Genomic DNA, 13,671 nt, shown 5'->3' on the forward strand with positions numbered 1-13,671 from the left:
TGGGACATTATCTGGGCAGAGCACAGCGTGAGCAAAGTGCTGAGTGCCAGAGAATCGGGCACCAGGGCCTCCCTTGGGGACCCAACGCTCCCCTTGCCCAGAGCAGACTGCTGAGGAAGGCTGCTCACCTCAGTGAAGCTCTTGGCTGTTGCCACAATGGATAGGGTGAGGCATGAAGAGGAGGGAGAGGAGGGAGACCCTTCCTTCCTGTGGAAGGGACGTTCCAAATCAGCGGACAAACTCAGCCAAAACTGAAGGGCAATTTGCAGTGGAAAGAAAATCAATTGCATTAATATTACAAAAGCTAAGTCCAAAGCTAAGGAAAGAACCCACGAACACAAAATCATGCCTGTCCTGCCTTTTCAACAGGTGTCCTCTGGACTTCCATCTTTCACAAACCAACTTCATGATTTATGACTCTACCTTGAAAAGAAGAAGTGACCACCGAGACCATGCCTTCAATCCATGTGCTGATGAACAACCCTCATCCTCCCAACACAGTGAACACAGGATCTTGGAACCACAGCATGGTTGGGTTGGGTTGGTTGGAAGGGACCTCAATGCCCACCTACTGCCACCCCTGCTGTGGGTTGGCTGCCCCCAGCTCAGGCTGCCCAGGGTCCTCGAGCACCTCCAGGGATGGGGTACAAACACTGAGCACCCTCTCCTCCACCATTTGCCCAGGACAGCAGCGAGCTTCACAAGCATTCCCCAGCGCTGAAGGTCTGTGCCCATCGCCCTGGCCCTGCTCCAGCTCTGACCCAGTTTTTCTGTGCCACTGCCTAAGAACGTGGCCCGCATCCAAACGTTCTCTCCACAGCTGATGTCAGGGACACGCAGCGCTGCCCATGGTCGCTGTGTTCACAGCTGTGTGCCATGCCCCAGTGCTCTGGGTACCAGCAGGGACGCAGGTCACAGCGTGGCTGTGGTCAGGGCAGCATTTGCAACGCACCACCCAGCATTGGCTTGCAGAGGTGACAGGGTGCTGTTTGTGGGCAGATTTTGTTTTTCCCTCAGGATAAATATTTTATGAAACCACCACATAACTGACAGTTGGACATGAAGGCTACGACGTGTGGTTTTCAGCGAGCTCTCACCATTCCCCTCCGGTCAATTATCTCAGCGCAGCACAGAGCGGTTGAGCCCATCCACAGCGATTTGATGTGCAACCGAGCTCCAGGACGCACACAGGGACGAGAAAAGCTACAGATGCCAGCGGGCATCCCCTGCCACGTCTGCCCATGAGCCACCCAAGCGGAGGCTGAGCCCCCATGGCTCCCTGCCCAGCAGCCCATGCCAAGAAGCCAGAGCAGATCTCCCAGCGCAGCGATGCTGCCAGCTCCCGGCGCTGCCGGCAGCGGTGAGAGTTACACACGCATTGCGCAACGCAGCGCGGTGCTCTCCAGGGCCGCAGTAGCTTTCCTGGACTGCGCGGCGCGGATTGGCCCGCAGCACCCTGCTCTCCTCCCTCCCTGCCCTCCCTTTCTTCAGCACCCTAAACCCACAGAGATTGGACAGCCGGGTGCCACATGGCAGATTGGAACCAGGATAAAAGATGAACAGCGTCTGCTGGGAGTTTGCAAAGAGGTGGCACCAAACTTTGCAGAACGGGGAGCAGAGACGGACAGACAGACGGACAGCAGAGCTGCAGCCGCCCAGGGACTCTCAAACATTGAGCGGCAGTTGTAGAGCAGCCAGTGCCCTCTGCTCCCAGTCATGTCCCTGGTAGGGAAGGAGAAGAGCCACGTGCGCTTGGTCTTCTTAGGTGCGGCCGGCGTGGGCAAGACGGCCCTGATCCGCCGCTTCCTGCTGGACACCTTCGAGCCCAAGCACCGGCGCACGGTGGAGGAGCTGCACAGCAAGGAGTACGAGGTGAGCGGGGCCACCGTGACGCTGGAGATCCTGGACACCAGCGGCAGTTACTCCTTCCCAGCCATGAGGAAGCTCTCCATCCAGAACAGCGATGCCTTCGCTTTGGTCTATGCCGTCGACAACGCCGAATCCTTTGAGAGCGTCAAGAGTCTGCGGGAGGAGATCCTGGAGGTGAAGGAGGACAAATTCCCTCCCATCGTGGTGGTGGGCAACAAGGCGGAGAGCGGCGGTGAGCGGCAGGTGCCGGCAGAGGATGCGCTGTCACTGGTGGAGCTGGACTGGAACAGCCGCTTCGTGGAGACGTCAGCCAAGGACAACGAAAACGTGCTGGAGGTCTTCAGGGAGCTGCTGCAGCAAGCCCGGCTGCCTGGGCGGCTCGGCCCCGCGCTCTGCAGGAGGAGGGAGACCTTCCCCAACGAGCACGGGCTGCGGCCCCCCATGAACAAAACCAACAGCTGCTCCGTGTGCTGAGCCCAGCGGGATGCAGGTGGGCTGCCGGCCAGGACCCCACTCCTCCCCACCCTTCCCTCCTCACCCGGCACTGTGGGGTCAGCGGAGCGCGGGGAGGGAGGCGGATGGGATGGTGCCGCTTTGGTTTGGTTGGGAAGGCGTGGGGAGAGGGCAGGATCCCAAAAAAGGGGGGTGCCCATCTGGGATGCAGAAAGCACTCAGCTGTGCTTGCAAGAAGGGGACAGACAGTGGGACGTGGGCTGCATGCAGCAGAATGCATCTCTATGGGCACTGTGCCACCAGCACCACTGGGTCCCCTCCGGGTTCTGTGCCCCAATGCCCACACATGCAGTGTCCTGGTGCAGCTGTGGTTATGATGAGTGTCTGAGGTAGTTGTGTTTGGATAGGCACGTAGAGCATGTGATAGGGCAGCCTATGCATCTCTTCAGTTTTCTGTTTGTTTTTTTAAGCGTACCCAATAAACACGGTGATTCAAAACGGAGCTGGAAAACGTGTGGGTTTCTTCCTAACTGTACAGATAGGTTTGTGCCCAGACCCTTATCACTGCCTCTGCTTTCCCTGCTCTGGTCTCTGCCCTTATCTCAGTGTCCTGGCACTGCCCTACTCGCAGCCCCAGCAGCATCGCTGCACTCTGTGGGGCCACTGTCCCCATAACCCCCCCCCCAGGACAGCTTTTACCAAGCAGTGAGCAACGGAAAATACAACAGCTCATCCCACATCTGAGTACAGAAATAACAACAGCCCTTAAAAGGCACCATAATAAAAATCATAAACACCGTCATGGGACTGCTGGTACCTTGTGCTCACACAGCCCTGGCTCCAGCACTGCAAAAAGCACTAGAGCCTTTGCATTCTTACACTAAAATCAAGAGGATGGGAGGCCCCCTGATGGCCCCCTCCACTCATAATGTTAAGTAACCCCAACCCCTTGGCTGTCCCATACTCAGCACAGCACCCAGTGCCATTGTCCAACCCAGCTCTGGGCCCCCCTGGGCAGCAGGAAGGGGTCGTGGCCCTGTGCAAGGCTTGGGGTTGTGGTGCTGAGATGCAATCCTGAAGTGTGACTTGGGTCAATAGGGTTGGGCACAGCCACAGCCCCTGGGAATTGGAGTTTGCAGTGGTGGCTGTGCAGGGCGAGGTTACAGATCAGAACGTCCCACATCTGTTTGGCTCTTTGTTTTAGGAGAAAAATGTGCTTGCAGTGCGATGAGGTGAAGAAGCAAAGCTCATGTTCTTCCCCCAGCAGCAACAAGGGATGTGGATTTTCCTTCCCTACTGCTGAGTGCAGCTGTGGGATCCAGCACAGGGATCCCCCTGTGCGTCCACTTCATTAAGTGGCCGTGGCTTAAGTTAGATCTGGGCTTTCATAGGCAGTCTGTTATAGAGTCCCTGAGGTTGGGGAAGTCCTCCAAGGTCACCAAATCCACCCCTACTGTGCCTGCTGCCTACCTACCTCCCCCAGTGCCACACCTTATAGGAGTCGTTCTGAACCATGGGGGTGGCACACAGAATCACAGAATGCTCTGGGTTGAAAAGGACCACAGTGCTCAGCCAGCTCCAACCCCCTGCTGTGTGCAGATCGCCATCCACCAAACCAGGCTGCCCAGAGCCACATCCAGCCTGGCCTTGGATGCCTGCAGGGATGGGGCATCCACAGCCTCCTTGGGCAACCTGTGCCAGTGCCTCACCACCCTGTGTGAAAAACTTCCTCCTAATATCCAAACTAAACCTCCCGTCTCAGTTTAAAACCATTCCCCCTTGTCCTGTCACTACCCACCCTGGTAAACAGCCGATCCCCCTCCTGTTCACACGCTCCCTTCAAGCACTTCCCTTCAAGAATGAAGGCTGCTCTTCCCATCCCCAAAACATCGCCATGACCCTGAGCATCTCTCCATGGAAACTCTCCATCCCCACCTGGTCCAGTGACCCGAGCATTCCCAGCCCCATCCATCCTCCCCCGCAGCGCAGCGCGCCGTTCCACATGATGAAGCACATCCCACAGAGATGCTCCGCTCCGTTTACAGACACAAACAACCGGGGACCATCACAGCACTGCCTGCGAGAGCTGCATGGCACGGGGAGGGGCTCAGCTGCGGCAGTGCTGCGCCCAATGGGTGCTGCTGTGATGGATGGAGGGACGCAGCGCACGCACTGAAACCGGGGGCACCCAGCCAGAAAGCCAAACACTGTAAAAGGGAGAAGCGATACGTGCTTGTGGAGGGTGTAATTAGCAGTGTTTGTCTTTGGGGCCAATGCTCAGGGTGAGCATCCTGCAAAGGGCCGAGCAGCGCTGCGCCTTCCACTCGAAATCAGAGGAAATAATGCCTGCTCTGATTTCTCCTATCCCGGGGCACAGGCAGTGAAACACAACCATGAGCGCTGCACCCAAATCCACAACACTGCAAACAGAACCAGAACTGCTCCTTTCCATTGCTGTTGGTACACGCCATGTTTTCTCCAATATAAATGTAGATTGAGCAAAGAATGGGGGAGATGGGACCACAGAGAGGTCAGGGTCTGCTCTGGATCTGACCAATTCCTTCCCCCTGAGCAAAAGGGACAATGGAAGAGTAAACATGCAGCTTCCAACATTGGGTGGAGGAGGAGTCGGGCATAGGGGGGGTCTCAGCATCACCAGCAGCGCCATGGCAAGCCACCTTTACAGCAATTGTACTTACTGAAAGGCAAAGGAACCTTCTGGCTCATTGTAACATTTTAATAACCCTGACATCATGGCTGCTCTGGGACCACGTTCCCATCAGTATACAAGCAACTTGTTTTCAATGCATCAGTCAGTAAAAAACGAGCAGCGGGAGCACCGTCATCACTTCCAACCTTCATTGGAGAGAACGGTGGCAGCGTGGAAGTTAAGATGGTCAGTTTTGCTGTCTGCAAGGGCTGGATGGGCCGTAATGCAGCTGGGCAGTTTGCAACATGAGCTGCTAACCTGAGGTTGGTGCGAAGCAGACGCCACGCGGGCAGTCAGTCTGTGCTCCCTCAGGAAAGCTACAGTGGGTGGGCAGGCAGTGCAGGTGCCTCCCCCAACCCCAAGAGCACAACACGGCCGGAAGAGACCCCGGGGATAAGGGAGAGGGCAGAGGCTGGGCTGCTCCCAGGGCCATCAGGGTTTTGTGGGTACACTATCACTGCAAAGCCACCTGTGGGTACAGCAGCCCGTGTCCTATGGGATCTGCACATGGGCACAGGCTCTGCTGTGAGACCCCAGGGCAGAGCGCAGCGCCTCCCCCACGCCAGCACCGTGCAGGGCTGGGCTGCCGTTACCTGGGGCTGCGCGCCATCCACGCTCACACTTTGCTGTGCATCCAACGTTCAGAACTCCCTTTCCTCAAAGCTGGCTGTGCAGATCATCATCTGCATCATACAGAGCATTCGTTCAGCATCGTACAGAGGTACAGCCGGTGCAGCAGGGGAATGCTAACGGACACTTGGCAGCAGCTCATGCACAAGGGCGCTGGGCGACCCACAGCTCATACAGCAATCTGCGGCCTGGAGCCACCACAGCTGCCCACAACCCCTACCTCAAGGTACGTCACGTCCAGATTCCTCCAGCTCCAATAACTCTTACCATATACAGATGTCCATATACATTTTTAATTAAAACGCTCCTTCACATACACAATCATATACTGAATTATCAAGAACAATAATAATATATATATATTTGGAGCAGAAGTAGCAAAACAATCTGCTCTGCCAGTGCCACCCACAAACTAGACATGAACTAAAGGGGGGGGGATTGACAGATTTGGAGCACAGAGGGAATGCTCTTGGCCTAAAAATGGGGCAGCCATGCAGCAACAGTGCTATGGAAGGTACAGCCAAAGCAACACAGGAAAAACAGCAGTTTGTGAAAAGGTCCTTTCGTAAAGATTCTTGAGACCTAAGGCCTATCCTCAGCATCAGCAGCAACCTTCACTCCATTAATGGTTGACCTCACCAAAGCAGAAAATGAGTACGATGCAGAAAACGTAAGTTATACAGAACACCAACAGGTGGGTTTTGGCCAAAAGCTCAATTTCTCTCTGCACACCAGGGAGGATGCTAAGTTTTAAGTGTATCAGATACACAAAAAGGTGTTTTTGCTCAACTGTAGGGATGACAAAAGCTCTCATTAGCTCAAGATGTAAGGGATGCTGAGGTCTGGGCAAAGAGAACTTGAGAAGGCTGACACTGAAAACCTCTTTATAAAAGAGAAGGCAGCTCTGTTCCAAGAGTTTCAACATCATACCCAAAGAGGAAAAAGAAACAGAGGAAAGGGGAAGCAGTTCAAAGAAACAACTGAGATGATAACTGGGCAGTATTGTGGCAGTGCTGGCACTGAAATCCAACGGGCTGCAGACTGGAAATTGTAGCTCTGTAACAGAATGCACCCCAAAATCCAGGTCTGAGCTCTTGTAACCACATTCACCTGCCAGCAAATGCACTCCTATGGGCAGCCTGGCTTGCCCACTGGCCAGGACTTGCTGCGACACACGTGCAATCTCTGGCAATGCAGTTAAAGCCCTGAGGGCAGAAACCCAACTGCAGAGCACTGCCCAGGTGTTTGATGCTCTGCTCCAGCTCTTTGCATTGGTCTCTGTCTCAATGAAGCAGAGTTGCCCTGCACACTCAGCCACTATGGATCTCACATAAACTCATGCTGTGGGCATCCATCACCAGAAGGGCCCCAGGAAGGGAAGAGCTGGCGTTACGGAGGTGGGAGGACATAAGGCTCACCTAGACAAGAGGCCATAGAATCACAGCATCACCAAGGTTGGAAAAGACCTGCAAGATGACCCAGCCCACCTGTCACCAACAGCTCTCACTGCCATGTCCCTCAACACAGCGCCTGAATGCTCCTTGAACGCCTGCAGTGACTGCGCCGCCTCCCTGCCAGCCCACCCCCCATCACCACACAGCGGGCTGCCATCCTTCCCACCTGCTGCTATGGGCATCCTTACCTCCCTCACTTCAAAGCCTGAAAGGCCAAACACAAACCCATCGGTGCTCCTATCTCGGGGCTGCTGGCTCACCTCTTGCAACTCAGCGCCATCAGCAATCTTTATCTAGAGCACCCAGGTCCCAACGTGGGGACGGATGGGCAGAGCTGGAGGAGCCGTCGGCCTCTGAGCCCAAAACTGCATTCAGAACTCATCACAGCACTGCTGGAGTCACATATAAAGGTGAGGGGCAGCTCTCCAACAGCCACCACAGCCGCTCCCTGCATCCGCCGGGATGCAACACGCGCTCACTGCACTTACAGGAACCTGCTCCCTCCACGCATCAAACTCTGCTTTTTATTTTCTCCTTTAGCATCCCCTGCACAAAAGAAAAACGCACGTTATTTCAACAGCCAAGGAGAAAAAGAAAGAAAAAAAAAAAAAAAAAACCAAAAAACCAACTGCGATTTATTTAGTTTTCAAAGAATCTTCGTACTCTTGAAAGCAACTTTCGGTGCATGTTCTTCAACAATCACATTCTATGAGATAACATTGAAAGCCACGTGTTTTGTTGTTTTGTTTTTTAAGGTTTTTTTTTTTCCTTTTTTTCTCATTTAATCTCAGAGTTACAGACATCTTTAATCCGAAAGGAAAGGCCAAAAAAAAAAACAAAAAACAAAAAACAAACAACAAAACCAAAAGCCCCCAAATCAAAGGGCCCCAGGGCCCCGTGGCCCCCCCCCCCCGCCAACAGAAACGTTCCTTCCCCGTTCCAAAATACCACGAGTTCTACAACTCAATGCTAAAGTTCAGCATGGAAAGTCGTACGTCAGCGCGCGCAGACACACAGACATCTCTTATATGAGCGTGGACAGAGATATAAAATAGCTGTGCATGGCGCGGGCGCGCGGTGGCAATGAGATGCAATGACTCTGAGGAAAGGTAACAGAGCTAAATACACTACGGAACCTCGAGAACGAAAGAACAAGTCTTGAACCCAGTTTGTGCATAGTTCGTGATCCGCTATAAAACCAGCTTTTGTTAATTTTGCAATCTCGCAGGACCCCTTTTAACATCGGATAAAACCATTCAAAAGCTCAGCTTCCAAAATAAAAATAAAAATAAAAATAAACCAAAAAGAAAGGGAAAGGAAATTGAATGTAATGCACAAGTTTCCTGACCCAAGCAGGCAGGAGCACAACGTCCGTGTAACTCGGGACACGCCAGCTGGATGCCGCTCGTTGTCTTTCTTCCTTTCAAAACAATCAAAAACATCAATCTTTTTTTTTTTTCTTTTTTTTTTTGTTAAACATAAAGCAATTTTTTGTTTTTTGTTTTTTTTTTTTTTAATATATAAAGCACTCTTCAAACATCTATTTCTTTTTTGAGTCCATTATTTGGTAAATATGTAACTGCTACACATTAGATTAGGTATTTTCTTCTTTCTTACTGTCTTTTTTTTTTTTTTTTTTAAATTTTTTTTTAATTATTTTTTTTTTAATTATTTTTTAATAATATCTTCAGTGCTAGGAGTTGGGTTTTAAAAATACATGAAATGGTGTGGAGTTGCTCCTCGGGAAACCCGGCTTTCCTGAGACATCTTCCACCATGTGCAAGAGAGTGACCACAACGCCTCGCCGCGCCGACGGAGAGGAAAACAACAACAAAAACAGTACACAGCAATGGCCAAGGAAAAGAATCATACAACAACACTGTTCAATCCCAGAGCTCTGAAGTAGCATATCTTCATTCTGAAAATAAGTTTTCTTTACGATGGAAGTCTCTTTTTTTTTTTTTTAAAGTTCCTTTTTTTTTTTTTAATTTTTTTTTAATTTTTTTATTATTATTTTTAAAGTTTGAAGGAGGAAAAAAAAAAAAAAAAAGAAAAAAAAGAAAAAAAAAAAAAAAGGTCTGTAAACAGGTGAGAGCCGAACGCCGGCTCCTCCAAAAGCAGTCAAACCCCATGTCCAAGTGCTTGTTTCTGTTCCTGCTTGCAAGGGAACCATCCGCTCTTTACAATTATCTATGGCCACAGTTCAAGGAGAGGATTTCTTCTTCAGCTTTAGATCCCAAATGGAACAACGGTGCAATACTCCGGGAATCGTTTCCTTGCATTAGTCCACAATAAAAAGCCGCCCAAGGTAGATATACATATTATTCTCCAGAGATACACACTGTCATTTTTAAAACGCGATAAGAGTCCTTGAGTAAACATTTACACGTGAATTGTCGCCGGCCCCTTCTATCAGTTTCTTTCTTTTTTTTTCTTTACATTATAGGATGAGCTACAAGAAGGGCTGCGGACACTCAGTGCAAAGTTAGAAGCTAATAACAATTAAACATCTGACCAATGAGCAACTCAAAAGCATATACTGGATAAAAGGAGAACACGCTTTTAGTTCAGCCACACGCGGGCACTCACTCACACTCTCACACTCACACTCACATCTCAAACAAAAACAGAACGTCCGAACCTTGAAAAACAAATCCTTAGAGCCTGTTGTCTCGGTGCACTGATGCCAACCTGGAAGTGTAATCATCAGACGTAGCGAGTGTTCACATTTTGTTATTGGCCTGCTGGATTCAAGTATTTGCATGTTTGATATGTTCTTTTTTTTTGTTTTGTTTTGTTTTTGTTTTTTTTTAAACTTTTTCTGTTTTGTCCTTTTTTTTTTTCTCCTTTTTTTTTTTTTTCTCCTTTTTTTTTCCCCGGGGGGGGGGGGAAGAGGTTAACAAAAACGACATGAAAAAGTAATGAAACGAGGGTAATGTGCATAGGCAGATCCATGGGAGTAGTGGACACAGATACCCCAGCCCGCCCCCCTCCCCCTTCAACCTGTACAGTCCATAGTTACCATTCAGATTCATCACTTGTCTGTACCAATGGTAAATATCACACTTCACCCTTTCTGATTATTGGGTCCGCCTCTGGTAATGTGCATAATAGTCACAGGCTCATTTTAAATAGGCTTTCATTTCCCCTTCCCCCCCCCCTCCCCCCTCCCAAGCTGATAAAATAACCCTTTCCAGCCCAAATTCTGAAAAGTGCCCTTCATGATAGACCTATTCTAAGCAGCTTTTATAGTTTGTTTTTAAAATCACCATACAAACATAAAAAGACGACATAAAACAAAAAGCCATGAAAAAAAAATATAACCTGTCGTTAGCACGTGACACTGACCAAAAGGAGCCCATACTGTTGCATTAACAGTTCACAAGGACTTCTGCAGTTTCATAGTCGATATTGGACAGAGGTACTAAAAAAAATAAAAATTCAAAAAAAAATAAAATAAAATAAAATAAGGGCTGCCAGTCTGATTGGTTAAAGCTGGATTCTTCATCAAGCCCGGGACTGGAAAGGGTTACAACTTTGTATTTCCTTTAGTGCTGATGATTGTGATTTCCACTCGGTTCCTCTCCGCTTCCTAGATGGACTCCCCGCTGAGAAGATCCCCCGGAAGAAGAGTATTCAGAGGCGTGGGGCTCCCGATCACTCGCCCGTCGTCGGCGCTGGGGGGTCCCCAGAGGCTGCTGGAGTACTGGGGCACGCCGCCCCACAGCAGCTCGCTGCTGCCCTTGCCCCCCAGGCAGGGGCTGTTCCAGTGCCCAGCGTCGCCCCTCACCAGCCCGTGGGAGCCGGCTGAGCCCAGGCGCGGCTGCGTGCTGCCGGCGTTGGATTGCCAGCTGGAGGTGGGAGGCAGCGGCTGGCCCTGTGCGAGGAAGCGGTTCACCTCCTCCTCGCCGGCAAACTCGGCCAGGATGGTAGTGTTACCCAGGACACACCTAGGGATGAGAACAGAAGGCGGGGCGATGTGAGACTGGGCGCTCGGAACGATGGAGAACGGCGGTGGGGACTCGTGAGGATCAACCACTGAATGCACCAGCACGGGTTTCTGGAAATATCTCAGGTTTCTGTAAATCACCACATCGTAGAGGTTGGACAGGAGCTCAAGAGATCACTGAGTCCAGCCCCCTGCTTACAGCAGGCTCCCTGCAGTCACACAGGTCAGCATCCAGACGGGCCTTGAAGATCTCCAAAGGAGACTCCACCACCTCTCTGGGCGACCCGTCCCAGTGCTCCATCACCCGTACCATGAAGAGTGCAGAACTGCTTCTGTTCAAGTTTTAGGCCATTGCTCCTTGTCCTGTCGCTATGCCATCTCTCTCTACTGTCTCCTATGTAGCTGTCTAACCCAGGCAAACGCATGTGGATGCCCCATCCCTGGAGGTGTGCGAGGCCAGGTTGGATGGGGCCCTGGGCAGCCTGGGCTAATATTAAAAGTGGAGGGTGGTGGCCCTGAATGTGGCAGGGGGTTGGAGCTTGATGACTTCAGAGGTCCCTTCCAACCCAAGCCATTCTATGACTCTATGAAACACAAAGCCAGCTGTGCAGTGCCCACCTCAGTTATCCAACATCCTCCACAGGAGGCAGTCTGCACTCTACTTAAGGAATGATTTTTCACAGAATTTAAAATCCGTTCTGAAAAAGTATTTATTCACTGCTGATCCTCACTTCAAAAACAAAGCTAAGCACATAACTGGGGATGGAGTGAGCAAACCGTCCCATGTCTAATCCAATGGCAGAGATCCAATCTGAGCCTGCCCACCCTCTGATGGACCTTCCAGCCCACAGCAGGAGTTGGAACAAGATAATCTTTAAGGTCCCTTCCAATCCAACAATTCTATATTTCTGTAATTCTATGGCACCTTTTGGCACCCCAATACTGACTTGCTGGCTTCCAAAAATCCCACTGTATTTTGCCACTGTCACCCTGCCAGCAAACCAACTGCACAGACTGCTAAGCCCCTGTCACTCAGAAAGGGCAGGCCTGTCCTTGCCAGCAGGATAACCATAGGTATGCCATAGCCTATTAAAAACACAATTACATGGAAGCCTTCCAAATCACTGATAATGTAAGGACCTTACTGTATGTATTTTTAATATAAGTACTCATCTTCAAAATCAGCTATCAATTTTGCTACTGGCATCATTTCTCTTACCTGATGCACACATCTAAACTGATAGAACTAAGATGGGGTGATGTTACTTCTCTGATTACAGAATGCAGCTTCGTAACATTTCATTAAGGAAAAGGTCATCCCTTATCACTTGGTCACGGAGCAAATGATATTTCCTCTACAATCAGTGCTTTTAATCACACTTGTGCTACAAACTGTTGATAAAGAAAATTCCCTTCTAACTCTAAGCACATAAGTGTTCTTTTGAAACATCAGTCTTTGCATTCTTCCTATTTTTAATCCTCCTTAATGCCACTGATTATATCACTCAAATTCTCCAACTCTTGCATCCTGTATCTATTAGTCCCATACAGCTAAAGAAGCCCATTTTCTTGCTTAAAAAAGTGGGTTCCTAGATAAAACAGGCTTTGTAACAGAAGAAAAACAGAACAGAAACATACATATGCAGAGACTTTTGGGCCTTGGCTGCTTCTTCCTTGGAACTGTATCGGACCACAGCATTCCCTTGTGTCAGGTTCAGGTGGAATGTTATCAGAGGGCCATGCTGCAAACACAGTGTCCGCAGTGTGGAACCATCAATCTGGTCAGAGAGAAGGGGAAAAGGTTACCTGTGGTTTTGTGATCTCACTTTAAATGCCTGCTGGCTGAACAAGTTTGTAAGCTAAGAGTAAGCAGATGTGAAAGGAAGTTTGTCCTCCGTAAGAAGAATTTCATTAAAGACTTCTCACTTCTGAAGACTTGCCTGAAGTCCAGTGCACAGCACTTCCCAATTCGTGTGATACAAACTATAGCTATCATTAGAAGTCTACCAGTGAGTTAAAGGGAAAACCACACGGCTCATAAATTAAATCAATTTTCCCCAAGATCACTTTGGATGCTTTGTAGCTCACGTCCTTCCTTGTGAATGATACCATGGGGAAGACTGGAGGGTTTGACTGATTCAGAAGAAAGACGAAACCCCACAGGAGATGCAGATTTCACACCTCTGAATCTGCCTTAAGACATCATTCACCTCCAAACTTACACATACACAGACGGTGCATGCTGAACGGCTAATTGCAGAGCTTAAAGCTCTTACTTCATTTGACAGCACTTTAAAAACCTAACAGACTCCCCGCAGAAGACAGGAAATTGTAACATACACAGAATAATTATTTTCCCTTCAAATGAACCAAATCAGCCCAACTGATAAACCTTATTGTCTCCTGCACACGGCAAGTTGCTTTGCACATCTCACTGCATGCAGTTCCACTCACCTGAGGCGTGAGGTTACGAAGAACCAGCCAGCTGCTCGTCCTCCCTGAGCTGTCAGTACTCCATGCAGAACCTGCAACACAAATTCCACAACAAAACATTTCACCACCATGCAGTAAGCATATACAGCAAGGAAACAGATGGTGAATCACAA

General features: G+C 49.9%; 2 protein-coding genes across 12 annotated transcripts in view; one reads left to right on the forward strand and one right to left on the reverse strand.

Annotated features, from left to right (window-relative positions):
- The first annotated feature begins 1,716 nt into the window (after nucleotides 1–1,716).
- LOC122186953 (GTP-binding protein Rhes-like) lies at nucleotides 1,717–2,343 on the forward strand. The gene has a single exon (XM_042884035.1). It carries the CDS (start codon nucleotides 1,717–1,719, stop codon nucleotides 2,341–2,343), a length of 627 nt encoding a protein of 208 aa, XP_042739969.1.
- Nucleotides 2,344–10,273: 7,930 nt separating this feature from the next.
- The window catches only part of TNRC6C (trinucleotide repeat containing adaptor 6C), a 71,091-nt gene continuing 67,693 nt past the window's right edge, over nucleotides 10,274–13,671 (reverse strand). For all 11 annotated transcript variants that reach the window (XM_042883750.1, XM_042883748.1, XM_042883749.1 and 8 more), the window contains 3 exons: nucleotides 13,520–13,590; nucleotides 12,704–12,843; nucleotides 10,274–11,066 (listed from right to left, as the gene is read on the reverse strand). In XM_042883750.1, coding sequence (XP_042739684.1) covers nucleotides 10,709–11,066; nucleotides 12,704–12,843; nucleotides 13,520–13,590 — 569 coding nt within the window. In that variant the 3' untranslated portion in view covers nucleotides 10,274–10,708. The remainder of the gene's footprint in view (nucleotides 11,067–12,703; nucleotides 12,844–13,519; nucleotides 13,591–13,671) is intronic.

This window comes from Lagopus leucura, unplaced genomic scaffold (genome assembly GCF_019238085.1).
Source record: "Lagopus leucura isolate 7727_CA_CO unplaced genomic scaffold, USGS_WTPT01 Super-Scaffold_100040, whole genome shotgun sequence".
In the NCBI taxonomy this organism is placed as follows: Eukaryota; Metazoa; Chordata; class Aves; order Galliformes; family Phasianidae; genus Lagopus; species Lagopus leucura.